This window comes from Amblyomma americanum, chromosome 10, assembly GCF_052857255.1.
Source record: "Amblyomma americanum isolate KBUSLIRL-KWMA chromosome 10, ASM5285725v1, whole genome shotgun sequence".
NCBI lineage: Eukaryota > Metazoa > Arthropoda > Arachnida > Ixodida > Ixodidae > Amblyomma > Amblyomma americanum.
In genome coordinates, this window is record NC_135506.1 from 106,574,892 (window position 1) to 106,592,440 (window position 17,549).

Genomic DNA, 17,549 nt, shown 5'->3' on the forward strand with positions numbered 1-17,549 from the left:
GTTTATCATAAGCAGAGAGCGAGGTGGGGAGGGGGGGGGGGATTGTGGTATTGCATTAGCCAGCAAGAATTTAAGATCGAAGGGACAGATGCCCTTCAAAGGAGGCCCTCCAGCCAATGGCGCCGGCCCATTTTCTTGAAGTCGCGGTTAATCCTATTAACACTCTTTAACTTCGGGATCTCCTTCTGTTTGATATACTGCCCGTATGTAAAATATTAACAAATAAAGACAGATTCTCATTCTGAAGCCGTAATTATCCTCCATTCATATGCCGCCCCCTGGGATTTCCCGCTAACGGGTTCAAGGGCACATGTTAACAGGGAGAGGTAGAGAATCATTCAAGGGGGAGGATTGATCGACGCCACTGGCTGGAAGGGCTCCTTTGAGGGGCACTGGCCGCTTCATTCTTGAGTTGCATCCGAGTACAGCAACCAACCGCTTTTTCCAGCGTCAGCTCTGCGCGGAGATCAAGTCGTTCGCAATAAAATAAGACGCTATGTGGACAAGCGACGCATTAAAGTTTTAACGCGACAGCTCGCGTCGCGTCGCAGAAAAGCCGGGGTCGTCAGCGTCAGCCGTGAGTGAAAAATCCCTCCTCCTCCTCCCCACAATGTATGCCACTGCCTCAACAAATTTGAGGAAGGAAATGGAGCAGTAACTGTCTCACATATGTAGGTGGACACCCGAACCAGGTTTGAGGAAAGGATATGGCGTATAACTGTCTCGCATATGTCGGTGGACACCCATGCGAGGGCTCGACAACTAATTATATACTGTACGCGCATTTCTGTGACGGCCACTGGCAGACGTATCTTCCTTTGTGGGTCACCAGGGCTGTTCGTAGTGTGCGAGCCTAGAGGTTATAGCTCGTTGGCCAGTGCGAAAGCCCCGAAGTCTCGAACCAACCGGGCTGTGTTATCCTGGAGCAGCTTTCCCTTATGACGAGGAGCTCCTCCGTCTCGGATGCTCTGAGTGGTTTGACGTCGTTGAAGAGGTTAGGCCGGACTCCGCCAGCGCCGCTTACCTGCGCGACGAAATGAACATCCTACAAGTGGAATGATCTATCGCCGCGCAAAGAGAAAAGGAGGGGACACAAGAGTTTGGCAAATCCTTAGATTCAGCTTGCGACTATCACGAATCCTACGCGCTAAAGCGCTGCACGTAGTAACAGAGTTGTTTGTAATGGTGACACATATCAGATAAGAAAGCCCAGAAATGACAGCGATAAACATTTCCGATGTCTTGTTTTGTGCAGTACATTTCAAACATACATTTGCATGCTAGTGCTTCTGATGTGACGGACACACTTTTGCTGGTTGTTCTATATTATCCAAGTCGACACTGATTAAGAGATCTGGTCTGTCTCGAGGCACAACGTAGTGATATTTCAAAAACGCTTCCTAGGACCTGTACCGATCGCTGTTGCACGAATGGCAGTCACTGCTTTTATGACGTGGATAAAAATGTGCAGTACAAATTTGGTACTTACTCAAAGGCTAGTCGAGAACAATAAAAAAGAAAGCTGGAAAAGCGGGTAACTCGATCAATAAGAAGGGCAAACTGCTAATCTTAGCTGTTAAATAAATGTCTACATGTGACATGAATACATAAAACGTTTGCACAACCTTATTACTATTTTTGAAGCAAAAGCTTTACTACTTCCCTATGCAGCTTCTTCGCCATGTGCGCCGTGTGCGCGACTTTGACTGAACCGAGGAGAGACCACGTGACAGCTATGACATCACTCACCCGCCAGCCCAGAAACCGAGCGCTCGCCTGTTTCTATAATTATTAGTATAGGCTGTCCGCGTTCATTCTGTTCATTGGCGTTGGCGTTACACTTTTCGAACAAATGATCCTGAACTCCTGTCCTCGCATCAAGGGAGCGATGCCTGGCCAAGCATGGGAAAGGTATAAATGATATAACCCATTCCCCAGAATACCTGCCCACAGTAGTTCCGGGCACCGGGATTTATTTTAACGCCATCATCCACCATTCTAGGCGGGATTGTCGTATACACTGTCTTCATGTACCAAGCAGCCGGAGGCTGAGTCAGAGATAGTGACCCCTTTACGCACTGAATTTTTATCATTCCGTACACAACAAATTCTGACTCATCGAATCTACTATTTCCATATCATACATGATGTAGCGGAGTGGTACGCTTAAGTTTCAACGAGAGGGTTGTGTACATTTGGCGCATCAAGTTTTAAAAGGTACTCATGTATGTGCCTCGTTGTTCCGTTTTATTTCCCATAAACCTGAATTCAGGCTACGCAATATGAGACTGCGGTCCAGTTGTTACGTGATGTCCCATTTCTCCTCTGGCAATGGTCCGTCGTGTGAATCTACCTTAAGCGGCGCTTTCATGCGCCAAATACAGGGTTAGAATTGTCTTCGTTTCTCGCGGGCTCCGTTTTTGCAAGAATTACATATCGCTTCCCATATTTCTGCATAGAAAAGCATTTGCTCATAACAGTTGCGTGAAGCCACGGGATCGAACCTTGCAAATACAGGTTGCAAATAGTTATACAGCGACTGCTATTAAAGACCAACTCACTTGGCTTAGCGGCGTATTGTAGTAGTAGCAGTCGCGTAAGCAGACTCTCGCTGAATCTCGCGTTACGTAGTGGCAGCCGTTCTGTAGTTTTTTTTTCTCTTTTGGAGCACACTAGAATGTCCATCATTCGGTTTGGTTTGGTCTATGCGGGTTTCACGTCCCAAAGCGACTGAGGCTATGAAAGACGCCGCAGTTAGTTTCACACGTAATGAGCTGCGACGGGTGCGAGACGATTTTGAATGAGACGAAGATTCTTGGCAAGGGCACAGATAAGACGGTGCGTGTTAGTCTGGAGGCTTTCTACATCAAGAAATATGGCAGTAGGTGCATCAGTACCCCTTCTTTATCTCTCTTTGATTCAGAGTATCAATTTTTAGATTCAGTTATCACGTAACTTTTTATTTTTCTTGTATGCCTTTTGGCTGCCTGCCTGTTTTTTGCGAAGCGATGTTCCCTTTGTTCACCTTCTCCTCCTTGTCACCCTTCTCTCCCCTTGAAGCTTCACCGTATATAAACTGCTTCCTGCTTCAATAAAAAGCCAGTTGTGAGTTAAAAAAAATAGCGCTTGTGTCTCGTCTGTTCTGTCTTTGTGGTTGCATGTTTTTGCGCTAGGTTTTCTCTAAATCAAGTAGTTAATGGCTCCGGAAATTTCGACCGCCTGGGGTTCTTTAACGTGCACTGACATCCCGCAGTACACGGGCCTCTAGAATTTCGCCTCCATCGAAATTCGACCGCCGTGCCAGGGATTGAACCCGCGTCTTTCGGGCCAGCAGCCGAGCGCCATAACCACTCAGCCGCCGCGGTGGCCTAAGGGAAAGGTATTGGTCTAAGTCTAAGGTAAAGGTATTCGAATTACGAAGGGGGCACCAAAACAGGAGATACTCGCAAACCAAACGTGCAGTTCGAATCAACTCGAATTCGAATTAAGCGAAATAACGAGATCCTGCCCTAGTGGTAGCGGCTCTGTTTTAGTGGGGTAGAGAGGCTACACAGGCTACGGGAAGGCCATTGAACCCATGCCTACCGATGGTTCCCAGCGTAGCGGCCGCCCGATGTCGTCCGTGTGGCGTCGTCCAAAGCGCCACCCGCTTCCTCGCTGCGGTCGCTGGAGGTGGAGCCTCACGTCCAGGAACTGCGTGTTATTCCCCCGATGAGGTATTGGAAGCGCACGACTTTCCTCTCGAAGCAGAGCATGCTGGAATGAATGCAAGTCTCATGTATATAGCAGATAGACGAATGATGCGGCGAAATGTCATGTGCATTCGGTCGGGGCCACGCATATACTGAAACATGTACTCATATATTACTCGCACGGCAAGGGCCATCACCAAAGAATATTGCCACGTGAAAGGTCAGAGAATTTGCCATGCCGTGACAGAACACTGAGACCTTCCGGGTCTCCTCGGTGCACAAAAGCTTAGAAGAGGTCGTGCGTACAACCCGTCGCTCAAATTACCTAGAGGCCTGCTCGCACGTTCGCAGGAGCCGCCGGCACCTGCTTCCCATTTCCAGCCTGATGGTTCTTGTTGAGTCGGCAAGATGTTCGCCGGCCCCACCTGCATTCACGCTGCGGCTTGAACGAATTTCCGGCTGTTGGCTCGCTGTGCATAGCTACAGCGGAAACGCTAATTTCTTCTCGACGACACCTGCAATGAAAACATCCATATGACAGCCTAAATATTTTCAGATTCCTTTATCATGCCTCGATTATCTTTTTAGCCGATTATGGCGCTGACAACCGTAAGATTTTCAGTCAGAGCCATATAAAACTCCGCCTATATTATTTCTAATTGCCGCAGTTTCGGCTTCTTGGCCAGGCATAGAAGCCTTGGTTTGGACAGTAATTTAGGAGCTTCCTGCCCCGACATGAAGCCAGGAAAGAAAATGGTGCCTCCTGGCGGAACATGGACAACCCTAAGCGTTGGCGCCGTAACGGAAACACCCGTTTCTCGCAAGAGACCTACTTACAAAGACGCTTTTATGCATGGGACAATCTTGGTTTCGTACAGGGGCATAGAACTTCGGTATTTCTACCTCGAGCAGGCTTGACAAGGGCAGTGTTATCTTGCACTGCTTGGAAACGCTATGTATTGAGCAATATCGGCATTAAAACAAGATTTTTAGATATAATGGTCAGCTTTTTTCGTATATGCTCCGCCGTCTTCGGCTGGCACCATCAGCTTCCCTAGAAGTCTGCCTTGCATCTCTATGTATTGGGTCCATGAAGTTTTTCATATATTTTGTCAGACATGCCAGACTGTATACTCACTGCACATTTTTCATTAACCCTTCTACGTGCTTTTTTTTATTGTGAGATGTATCCGTGGCTAGCCCTTTGTCTGGAGAAATGAAAAGCACTCCCTCTTCGTATCGGCTGGTAATTAGTATAGGCCGCTGAGCCATTAAAAGCATTCGGGGGACTTACATCCGTGTCTATTATATACAGTATCATTACTCGAAAAAGCCTGTGACAGAAAGCACATTGGACCTGATATACAAAATCCTATTCATCGTAACTAATCAAAGACCTGAGTAGAAAATAGGAAGTTCATTTTCTTTGCAGTAATGCTGCAGTGGCAAACGTACACATTAAAACGTTAGGAAGATGGTTGTTCAGGAGAGCCCAAACGGCAAACACAAAATTCCCGATGTAAATAAAAAAGATCGCGAAGGAAGAGTAACAACATCCTGAATCACATGTCTTATGCGGATATATCTCCTTTTTTCGTCTCGACTTCAAATCAAAAGCGCTCTTTACTCTTTTATAGCTAGGCGTTCATTCAGCATATGCGACGCACTCTTCTCACTGACTTGAGCCCCATATCTTTGGTGAGAGGATAACGTGTTTGGCAAATATTCTCACGCGTTAGAAGATTTCTGCCCGGACAGTTTTCTTTGCTCCCGCCTTGACGGGGTGCCGCTTAACAGCGCCGAAGAATATTTTGTAATTGTCGCCGATATTGCATCTACCGCCGCATCGAAGCTACACTTAAAGCTTAAAGATGTTGAATGCAAGTGTCAATTTCTCTCACAACCTAAGTTACGGCTATGTTTAGTTGGAATGTTATTCGCTTACTGCCACCAAAAATCTCAAGTAGATAGCAGTCTCAGTGGTCTACACACACATTTCTCTTGCGTTTTGCTTTACTTTTGTTTAAACTATAAACTACCACACTTCCTGAATCGTCCGTAGCAACACAGCAGATTACAGAACGCAGCAGAAACTTTGTTCCAGGCTAGGTACTTTCAGCTTTAAATGCAACTGCGGCGTGCTGTTGGCACGAAGAATTTGCACTGCGTTGTATTTTTTGCAGGCCAAGGCAATGTCACGTTATCTCACAGCTGCCTCGTTTTTACACCAGTGATGTCAACTACGCCTTGTCCACGTATACATGCACGCCCACGCACACAGACATGTAGTTTATCGGTAATTTACGCATGTAATTTACCTGCAGTTGTTGGCGGACTTCCGAAAAACCTTGTTGGAGCCAATGTGGTGTCTGAATTAGACATATTTCAGAAAATCTGAGGAACAACGAAATATAGTACATGTAATGGCGCCACCGAAGCGTGGATTGCATTCTAATCTGCACAGAGGTTAGTCCGGCAGAGACGTGGTGCGCTACTTGAGCAAACATGAAATCTTATTGGAGATCGGGCAGAGGGTACCCACGCCGTGCCCACCTGCTATCTCGCTAAGGCTGCCGCCGCCTAGGATGTTCCTGGGTAACAGGAACATAGATTATATAGGGGACAGAAAAAATGGTGTACCAACTACCCCAACCCTTCCCTTCATAAGAAAAAGTATCCACACGCTCACCCGACCAGAAGAAGACAGCGGCGCCTTTAGGCCGCCGGTCGGGCAGAGGGTGTCCAGACCGAGGCCACCTGCTTTCTTCTTAAGGCTGCTGCCGCCTAGGATTTTCCTAGGGAATGGGGACATAGATTATATAGGAGACATATAAAATTGTGTGCCAACTACCTCAATCCCTCCATTCAACACAAAAAGTATCCACAGGCTCACCCGACCACAAGGTGACAGTGACGCCTTTAGGCCGCCGGTCGGGCAGAGGGTGTCCACGCCGCGGCGACCTGCTTTTTCGCTAAGGTTTCCGCCGCCTACGATGTTCCTGGGGATCAGGGACATAGATTGTACAGGAGAGAGATAAAATGGTGTGCCAAGTACCCCAACCCTTCCCTTCATCACAAAAATTATCCGCAGGCTCACCCGACCAGAAGGGGGCAGTGACGCCTTGAAGTCACTGGTGGGGCAGAGGGTGTCCACGCCACGGCCACCTGCTTTCTCGCTAACGCTGAAGCCGCCTTGGTTGTTCCTGGGGAGCAGGGACAGATTATATTGGGACTATAGTGGTACTATATACTGGGATTATTTTGGGTCTATATTGAATATATTGCACTGATTTAAATTTGACGCGCTTGCATTCATTTCAGGTTAGAGGAAAAGAGAATCTTGCGCGATTGTGGCGCCACCTGACCTAGGTAACGTGACCTAGGTGGCGATGTAACGGACGGACGGTCACCGCGAGGAGGTCACCTGACCGGACGCACGGTCACCGCGATTATGAGCAATTAAAGGCTTTTGCTTTAGAGTATTACAACTGCGCCGAGTCTGAATTAAGGGGAGCATTCTCTGTACACTTGGTGTTGAGAAAATGAAAGTGCCAATTCGAAACAACCGATTTCACGCTAACAAGATTCCATTATAGTCGAATCTCGGTCATTCGTTCTCGAAAGGGACCGAAAATTCGAACTGAGCGGGGTTCGCGTTAAGGGAGCTTCCTCAATACACTTGGTTTTGGCATACGAATTAATGAATTGCTGCTTTACTGGCGCAGGGACGATTGATACCATGAGCCAAGTACTCGGGACTAACCGGAGGGCTCAGCCCCCAGTTGCGGCGCAATCAGCACCGATGGCTCCTCCTGCTTCCGCGTTGCGGCTTCGGGGGCGGAACCGACCTGTGGGTGCTTTCTCCGCAGGAATAAGTGGAAACTCGAGTGTCTACTCCAAGACCGGCTGGGATGACAATCTTTACTCCAAGACCGGCTGCATTGAGAGGACGTCAAATGAGAATGCCACAAAATGAATAGGTAGTTCAATTCAGTACACTTCATTTTAATTTTAAAAAATGGAATGCGATAATGCCTTGGAGGCGATGCAGGTATTCTGTAAATAAATAAATAATAAAAGACATGAATCTGTGGAGACCTTGTCTCACCTTGAAAATTAATAGCAGGGGAAAATTTTCAACTTTAATATTCAACTTCAATATTTCAAGGCGCCGCCCGGGGACACCTGGCGGCAATATATTCAACTTAAGAGATAAAACGTCGACACATGCCAATACTCAGTGCAGGCTGTAGATTAATACAACTTACGCTTTGAAACAAACATGATCGCGACAACGCACTGGTCAGAAAACTGGTCGGAAATCTCAAAGTGGAAATAATTTGAAATAGTTAACATGGAAGAAACCTGACAACAAAGTTATGAGGTCTGATAATACATATGAGTGTCTGTTGTATGTATAAAATGTTCAATGGCCATTAAGACGTGTATACTGTAATTCGAGTGGCTTAAATGGCAGCGTAAGGTCAAAATAGCGCTCGTGATGGCAACGCAACTTTATTGCTTGATAAGTAAGATCCTGTTTTCAATAATTAGTTCTTACGCTTCTTGCTTTGTGTGCGTAAGTTCTAAAGCGATATTGAGGAGATATATTATTGACTTCGTTAAAGCCTTTTGTGTGGAATACTTGAGGCAGTTTAGACTAATGTACCTTGTTGGTAGGCATTAAATCGCATCTTAAGAAGAGTGGTTGGGCTGACAGGGGCTTCAACAAATGCAAAACCACCACAGGGTTCTTGGTAATTGATTGTCATGCTTCTGTTCGCGTAGCCAATGTATGTGCAGGGTTTTACTCCTCCAGTTTTCCTTCTTGTTGAAAATGTATTCAATTCCGCCAGTGTTGATATTAATGCCACGTGTTTCCGGGAAGATTCGTAGAGCAAAATGTTGGGCCTGTTGGTGTAGCAACATATTCACGAAAACTTTGCGCAGATTAACACAGGGCGGAAGGGAGAAACATGCACACACACACGACCACGAAATACTTTCAAAAATGTTCGAAAATAGGCCTTCCGGGATGAAAATACGGGTTTTGCAGCGTAATATTACCATGTTCGCGTACATCGGAAAGCTGGTGAATTGTCTTGAGTAGCAAGCTGGTTAACCAAACTATCGCTGACAGGCAACTAACTGGCTACAGTAAGGTCAGCCTTACCGGTCGCTGAGGGGGGGGGGGGGGTGTGATGGAAGTGGGTGCGACTAAGGTGCTGCTGTTCCAGCAAGCTGCCCCCTGTTGCCGTGCTGCCGCCTGAATCCCCTGTGAAGGGGGGGGGGAGGGGGGAGCTTCGGCGCAGTCCCAAGTATTTGCACACAGGCAGGAAGCTTTTCATGGTGTTCATCCGCGACATCCCCAACCGCTTTTTGTCATCAGTATCTAACGAAAACACAATCCTACAACACCCAAAACATATGTTATAATAAGGAAAAAATACGTACAAATCCAGTTTTTTAAATGATCACCATCCTGCTGTAAGCATTATCCAGGAAAGTCAATCATTGAAAGCTTTCAAAAATAGCATCACTATGTATCTGTTGTCACTGCAGGCATGACCACTATTTTTGTTTTTATTCTGTCGTTTCTCGCAGTTTTTGCCCTACTGTTGTACATAAATGTTCAATATGAAGTAACTCAAGTTTCAATGTTAACCAATCCACTCTGTAATTCCTCGTTTAGTGTTTATTTTATACGCTGAATGTCTTGTGCTCTCGATTGGGAGCAAGAAGGGCACAGACTCTTTGTCAGGCATCCATTTGCCTTTTGGTCTGCGCCCTAGGCAAATGTACCACACGTTGCCTGAATAAACTCTTTGACTCTTTGACATGGAATGCGAGTCGGTTGCAAATGCTCCACAGCCCAGACTTCGTTTGTCTGGCTGGAAGCCCCCTCGAAGACCCCACTTCGATATCGGAAACAAACACGCAGCGGCTGGGTGCCGCGCTCTTTTCACCAAAAGGGAGTGCATGCGGCATAGTCGTTTTGGACATTTTGGTCGGCCTTTGAAGCCACGTCGGCCAGTACCCATTCAAACACCCCTCCACACCTGCTACCATACACTGACAAGGGGCATTGTGGGCCGCAGCCCACTCACATGGCCACGGAGAGTGCCCTGACAGTCCTCCTGGGGATTCGCAACTCACTGCAAGGTAGGCCCCCGTGGGAAACCCCGACTATCGACGTAGCTACTGGACACGGAACAGCAGCCATAACCGCCTCACAGCCTCCAGCACAAATGAGGGGCAACCAACCAGCACGTCCTAGTCGGGTTCTCCATCGGCTGACACACCTTTGTGGAATGGGACACGTGTGGGTCAAAATGTTTCGGAAATGCAATTAATTCCTTTTCAGCCTAAACATGCTGCCGCAAACCAAAGAAGATAGTCTGCACTGCCCCGCCGTCAACTGCACCTTGCATACCTAAATACGTGGCCCCGTCTCTAAGCAGCCAGAAAATTGATCGTTTTCTTTAGATTAGTGTCTCGAGAACTTCTTGGACAGCCGCACCTTGGACGAACAGGGAAGCCAGGCTTACCTGATCAAGTGCTTCCTTGGTAATCGAGCATAAGCCGAGTGCTCCAGGCATGTCCCTGAAAAAAAAAGAAACTGTCAATGATCATTAAGATTTCAGTGCCATCTGAGTAATCGAGGACGCGGTGAAGTGGTATGTCATAGGGACATCACCCGTAAAGGAGGACGAAATGGTATACGATAGTAGCGGCAGTAATGTGAGACTTTATTTAGGCACAACACTTAGACGCCTAAGACGACGATGGCCTGCTGCACGAGAAAACGCTGTTCGTGTTCACCTTCAGCTTCAAGCCAGTCCAGCCAGCTCCCGACAGTGCGTGTAAGGGGGTGCGAAAGAAATACGATTGCAGAGAAACCGGGTAGGAGAATAAACAGTAGGCGAGGTTGGCATAAGGGGCAGGACAGTTGGTATATGAAGGATCGCGACGGAATTTGTACAGGTAAAGTCGTGCAGTTGTGATAAGTGTGTTGAGTTGTATCTGTCGAAGGATGTGATTTTCTCGCTCAGAAAGACTAGGGTGAGAGTTGGGTTAAAGCTTACGGTTGAGTCGGAGAGCGTTGTATATAAAATTCTTCGATGGAGCAAAGGTAGCTGTAAACCGCAATAATAGTGCAAAATTCATGTGGTAGAAGGCGTATCTTGTGTCATAAAAGAGATGTTTCCGGAAGGGAAACATCCTTCTAAGGCAAGGATACATCCTCGGATGTTTGGATTTATTCTTCACGTTTGCTGAGCACGCCGAATTAAACACTATGATCCTTAAGTCAGGGGGCAGTCGCATGCACCGGAGTATCACCCACACGAGTGTGAGAGAGGATATACAGACATCCTAAACCTACACAGGGGGACGAGATCTAAATACCCCCCACCGCATAAAGCCCTGACGAAAGAGGAAGCAGCGTTTTCGCGCAGACTGCAAGCAAACTCCTTCCCAAATTTATACATCCTAAACAAAATCTACCCGACGCAGTACAGAGATACCTGCCCCTGGTGCGGGGCCACACCCACACTCTACCACATCACATGGGAATGTAAACGCAACCAAACATTCCGCCAACACAATAACCCGAGTGCGGAGCAATGGGAGAGTCGGCTCACCAGCTGCGAGCTCACGGCCCAAAGGGCTTTAGTGCAGCACGCAAGTGAGGTAGCTAGGCTTAGTGGACCCCTGGAATAGGGGCCCAACCTTGCTTAAGAAGAGGCCTCAAGTCGCCAGCGCAGTGAAGACGACGGAGGCCTCGAGAGGCCAAGCTCTTGAAAGCACCCAAATAAAGATTTTTTTCTCTCTCTCTCCTATGAATACACTGCAAAATCGAAACACCGACAGAGCTGCGCTCAAATTTCGCATTGAATATCGTAATCATCCTTAGAATTGTTTCGTTCAGGTAACAAACAAACCGAACCGTGAATTTCTTTACGCACACGAGAACTTTGCGGGTGGCACGAAGGATCAGTCTCGACCCGCCCTCCCAGGTTATTCGTAAAATTTTGATAATCAAGTATGATGATGCGTTTCCAGAAATGGACAGTATAAACGGACATGAATCATTTCCCGCATTTAGGCGTCTTACCTCCCAAAAGCAAGTACTTGTGCGTTACTTGTGTGCGCGTGATTCTCACTTTGGAATGCACTTCTCCTTTAAGAATGTGGTTAAGAAGGCCCGAAGTTTTCATTCGCTGCGTTCCCTATAAGACAAAATCCATCTCATTTGCGAAGATGACGGATGCAAAATTGATCTGAAACAAATCACTGCTTAGTGCAGCCAACTCTCAGAAACAAATCCAAGATCACTTCGTACAAAACTGTGTAGTACACAGCGTGACAAAGCGTTAAGTTCATTCACGGGGAGCGACATCACTGTTCAGTATATCTGACTGAAATTTGACATCGCGTGAGGACTGTTTTAGGTGTTTCTGCCCTTGGACGGACGGAGTTGTTCGTATCAGTAACCCGGTTCCCGACGATTACGTAACAGGAACACCTGAAGCGTCTGCACACGATGCGGATGCTCAACTATATGACAGGACGCATTATCTGATTGGCCGACAAGGGGAAGTGAACTCAATAACGACCCGCGAAATATCCACAGTTGCACTTTCCTCTTCCATCAAGACTGGTAATGCCAAAATGTGACTTCGTGTAAAACGCCAGTTCGAATTACGGGAATTAGTACTCAGATTCTACCGCAGTAGTTCGGCACTTTACCGTTAAAGCTAACTATGAACCGAGGCATATCGTGACTCACCGAGGCACGCAATCCAATAATTCCGGAGGCTGGCCACGCACCACCGGCTTCCACGCTTCGGCCTCGGGGCTTCGGACGTTGGGTGAGGTCCTGCAGGCACTGTGAACTTTTCCCGTGACAGGAAAGGAAACGCAGGATTCTGCTCGAGCAAGCAGGCCTGGCAAGAATACAAGGATGCCTCATATAGCAGGTCGAAAAAAAATTAGCTGGGGCTTAACTCGCTTAAACCAATGTGCGACGTGCGAAAGCGTGGTGAAGTAAAGGATGACGCCACAAGCGACGCCATAGCAAAGAGATGGCGCAAAACGCCATTATATGTTGGCGGCATTTGATGCTTTTACCAGATGTAGCTTGACCTCCGGATTTTTGACGTCACTCCACTCCAGTCAAAGAGAATGCTTCCGTCTGATGAGGTGTGTGCCCTCCATCTAGTTGGAGAATTATAAGACCGCCGAAGCATTTTGGCCTCATGGTGCGTTATTGCTATTGAGTCAAAACCAAATGAAACATTTACTTTGCTCTTTTAGTACAAATTCCTGTCGCGAACACTGCCAGTCCTGTGGAACTTCCGTGTCCGTTCAAACTCTTCCTGTCTTTACGAATAATTCCCCGGCAGCACAACTGATCGGCCCAATATTGGAAATATATTGGCAAAGGCCAGTCCGACGTAGGACCATAGTGAAACCAGTCATTTCCAATACTGAGCCGATAACCTCTGGTGCTTAGGTTTCGCCTGCCTGAGGATCTTAACGTGCAATGAAATCGCAAACCAAACGGGTGCCTTCTGTGTTTCGCCTGCATCGAAATACGGCCACTGCGACAGTGACAAATATTTGGCGATACTGAAATTAAGGAAGCAGTAACCGCATCGCACTCGGTAGACACCTGAACTGCACCGTGACGGACGGTATGGAGGAGGGATAGAAAAAAAGAAGGGAAAACTAGATGGTGCAGCGGATGACTCCGGATTAGATTCGACTGCCTTGTGTTCTTCCTGCACTGGCATCGCAGAGCGCATGGCAGTTTTATACGCATCACCTTCACCGAACCGTGGCTTGCATTTGATACCGCATCATCGGGCTCAGCGGCCGACTGAATGAGTCACCATGGCTGATACTTGCTTTCCTTCGCTTCTGCACGGCGATCACCTTCGTAGAACACCACCGCGGCCATTTTAAGTTCCAGACAGCCTTGAAGCCAGACGTCTTTAGTGATATTAACGCTTTTTATTACATCAGGCCACTAAGACGTGGGGTCACTGCGAGTTTTCTTTAGAAACCTGTTTTGGGTGCCTGAATCAATGTGCCCTACTGAACAAGCGTCTGCATCTGGCTTTCGAAGATGGCAACAAAACCATGAACTCGAGATCTGCAGCGAACGTCATATAATATAATGCGTAGCGGCGAGTAGGATATGAGAAAAGCACACCCTGAATGTTCCCTTCTTTCAGTCCCGGTTTCTTCTGCTGAAGTTGCATTACATACAACTGCCAGAGATGTGCAGCTCATTGCACTCAGAGACAAAAACACGAGGCCACGCTCACTCACCCAGACCGTTGACCACACTGGACAGCCACGTCGGTGGATTTGCCTGCTTCCAGGTTATGGCTTGGTGACTGGGCGGCCAACATGGACGGAAAGCTGCTCTCCAGCATTGATGCTGCGGCTGCCTCGCCCTGTCTGCCCATAAGGAGGAAGACTGCGAATATGCGGAAAATGCCAAGCCTCTTCTTTTGGGATGTGACAACACCTGTGACAGGTAGACATATCGCACTAATCACACTGGAATCTGCGCTGTACAGCTGGCCGTACGATTATTCCACTGCGTGTATTGAATGTGTACTGTCACAAATTCTTTTCATGCCAGTTCCGTCCTGGAATATACCTTGCTCAATATTACTTGCAAGAGCACCAAATACTGGTCAACGGGTTTATTACGCGAAGCTTTACCATTTGGCCGCAGAAAAACAATAATTCCATTCAAAGAATAGTAGTTTATGCTGACGCTGGCGCATTATGCTTCGCTGCCTCCGTGCAGTGCCCCATCTGACTGCTCCTACGACCGAGACCGCCGGAAGCAGGTTATCACCAGGACTCACTCTTGCACATAAGACATGCAAAGAAAACCGTTGTGCGTTATGGGTATGGTCCCTAGACCCTATGGGTTTAGGAAAAAGGAGAGATTCTTAACAAGATTTATTGTTGCCGGCATAACAGTGGCCATGACGCCATAGCCTACACCTCTTCATAGCAGTAGGCCATAGAGCCATCTTAAATGAAGCTAGTTTTACCAATAGATCACGTAAAGTAGTTTTTCCAACGCCCGTCGATCGCCGAGGCACGCCGAACGCGCCCTGCGTCCAACGCGGGTAATGGGTGAAAAATCAGACGCGTGACTGCCCTGTATCAAGCAGTTCGACGGCCCCAACTTTTTGTGCCAGTATAAATGCCACCACAAAACGTTTGGCCACGGTTCCGGCCCAGGACACCCAGGCATATAGAATGCACGAGGCAGACTGCGTTGTCCCGAGCACAAAGTAAGAAAGCGGAAATGCATTAAACTAAACGCGAGCTGAACCAATGCGAAATTTTCCCGAACTTGCGAGGCTTTCCAGAAGTGCGAGCTCCACAAGGTACTCGTCTACAGACGTAGGAGAAAGTCATGAGTCACGTGTCATGGAAGAGGACGAAGAAAATTCATAACAGGTAGAAAAGAGAATGAAGGGGCGTGTATAATGCCAGGTGGGAAAGAAGTATGGTATGATGCGGTATGACGTGCTATGGTATCGTATGGTATCATACGATATGGTATGGATGACAGAAGCCAGAGTGCAGAGTTCCGGTTTAATGTAAGCTGCCGGGGGCTCTGCAGTGGGAGGGTGTTCCAACCGGACCCCGAGGTAACCATAGCCGACAGCGTGGAGTAAGGGCCGGATTTGCACAGGTCCTGCTGCCTTATGCTGCGTAGCCTTGGGGTTACTGCGTTCTATTTGGAGGAAACACAAGGATCTTTTCAAGGTCGGCTACCACGTGTATTCAGAAGACTCCCAAACAGGAAGTCACAGAAGGCTCGGCATCCTAAGAATTACAAAGAAAAATACACCTATGGGCTGAACTCCCTGCTTAGAACTCGCGAATTTGGACCTCGGAATTCACGATGTACAAATTTGCAAAATACTTCTTGATCTCAAGGCGCCTGCACCGGCGTGCTTTCAAGGCAGCTGATAGCGGCCTGCCACGAGATGAGAGAGAAAAAACGAATTCAAATTCGAACTTATTGTTTGGAACTCGAAACAATGGCGCCACCGTTAGAGGCGGAGGTTGTTTGCAGCACTTGCTGTGCAACATAGCTGCAGTGGCGCCCAGGATACGTATAAAGATCCCACCGCATGGCTATTCCAATGTGTATCATCGTTATGCTAACAGCTCTGAAAGTCATCTATAATTTATAGCCAGCCGGCTTTGCCAAATTCCTGCTACAAGGAACTTTCGACTAGCTACAAATTTAAAATCTCATTTTCCTCTAAGAGCGAGCTGCAGCAACGGGATGGAGCCCGCAACATTAGATTGTCTCTATTTTTGTGGTACAGTCTCAAGGCTAATATCCGAAGCTAGAGAGAAACAGACGAAGGCGTCGAATTATTCAAGATTCAAATACAGAGGTTATCAACAACGCTAACCCTTAAGTTTCCGTTAATCACGTTAGCATTAACGGGATTTCACTTTAATGGCATCGGCTGCGATTTAGTGGCTTAGAGCAAAGGCAGGCATTGCGCCGAAACTTGATCCCATGCCTACCGGTAATCCTCAGTGTGGCGGCTGAACGTAATAGTCCGGTTATCACCACGTCCACCTGCTTTCTCGCTGCGGTCGTTGAAGGTGCAGTCGCTAGTTTTCCAGTCTTGACGTGCTTAAGTCGCGGGAGGCAGTGGAAACGCAACTCTCTTTTTGGAACGAGACAACGCTGCAAATAAAAGAGAAAGTCTCGTATAGTTGGTTAAAGAAAATGGCGGCGTGTGCAACGAGCCTTCAGATCATTCGTCCGAAATTATTCGCTCGGAAAATAACGGTCCGTCGGCGCGGAGGTCGCTTTGCCCACACGAGCCATGGGTCATAAGGATTTAATGGTTCTGTTTCGATTTGGTTTTATTTCTGACCCTTCGTCAAAGGCTGAAACAACGCTATGAACCCGGCATAAAATTCCTGGCAACGCGCTCCTTTCAGATTTATAAGTCACAATAATGATACAGAAGAAATTATATCAAAACGTGTAATTGCTTGGCTAGGTTACAAAAGGTAGGCTCTGTCCTGTTCGTGACTAATGTCTCTTCAGTGCTCATATTCTTATGCGGCAGTATTAGCGTGCGTTAAACTATCTTCTTAATCTATTTCATGCGCTCTAACGCTCTTCAGTAAAGAGTAATCTGCGGAAAAAATCTGTTTCAGCTTCAGGCAGTGGTCCTTAGAGAGAGGTTCAGAGGTCGGCCTGCGGCGCGGTGACCGTGGCCTGCAAATCCACACTGGGGAAGGGGGAACGGGACATTTTGGGTGGATAAAAGTTTAACGTTCAGAAATGTTAAATACATTTGCCGTAAACGTTAAAACTCTAAAGGGGACACCGAAGACAAATCCACTGAATTACTGTTTTCAGTATAAAGTGAATCTCTGGCTCTTTCTACGTACGTTAAAGTAGGCCAGGCAACAAAGCCGATATTCACAGCTGAGAAAACTGAATTTTTAAAGCCAGATTTATTGTCTAAGGGCATCAGTGATGGGCGAAGGTGTGATGAACGATTTAGTAATGATTAAATTATGAAAAAGGCTAGCTGATTTGATAAAGTCCAGTAGAGAGCGATGGTATGGTCTCTGCGTCCTGGAAATATATGAAGCAGGGTTGCTTGGTGAAAGACCCGCTACCTTCAGGTGCCGGATCATTGTAGGCTTGAGTGCTTGGCAGTCCCACAGTAAGTGACGAATTTAGGCTTCAATCTCCTCGCGTTTATATATCGGACAACAAGGCCAAGAAAAGAAATAGCGGCCAAATTACAGATTTTGCCCCCATTAGTT

The 17,549-nt window shown here is 47.3% G+C and overlaps 1 protein-coding gene and 1 long non-coding RNA gene across 2 annotated transcripts; both read right to left on the bottom strand.

Annotated features, from left to right (window-relative positions):
- Nucleotides 1-890: 890 nt before the first annotated feature.
- On the bottom strand, nt 891-4,190 carry LOC144106227 (uncharacterized). The gene is made up of 3 exons (XR_013308936.1): nt 4,018-4,190; nt 3,586-3,756; nt 891-1,024 (listed from the first exon to the last, which is right to left on the bottom strand). It is a non-coding gene; the product is annotated as an uncharacterized LOC144106227 (long non-coding RNA).
- Nucleotides 4,191-10,244: 6,054 nt separating this feature from the next.
- On the bottom strand, nt 10,245-16,425 carry LOC144108606 (uncharacterized). The gene is made up of 4 exons (XM_077641800.1): nt 16,281-16,425; nt 14,031-14,181; nt 12,484-12,640; nt 10,245-10,295 (listed from the first exon to the last, which is right to left on the bottom strand). The coding sequence occupies exons 2-4, from the start codon at nt 14,168-14,170 to the stop codon at nt 10,245-10,247; spliced, it is 348 nt and encodes a 115-aa protein (XP_077497926.1). The 5' UTR covers nt 14,171-14,181; nt 16,281-16,425.
- Between the last annotated feature and the right edge of the window lie 1,124 nt (nt 16,426-17,549).

Coding starts and splice junctions, on each gene's coding strand:
- LOC144108606 (XM_077641800.1), bottom strand. CDS start 14,170: ATGGGCAGACAGGGCGAGGCAGCCGCAGCATCAATGCTGGAGAGCAGC. Junction 12,641..14,030: donor CAGTGTGGTCAACGGTCTGG/GTGAGTGAGCGT, acceptor TATTCTTGCCAG/GCCTGCTTGCTCGAGCAGAA. Junction 10,296..12,483: donor TTATTGGATTGCGTGCCTCG/GTGAGTCACGAT, acceptor TTTTTTTTTCAG/GGACATGCCTGGAGCACTCG.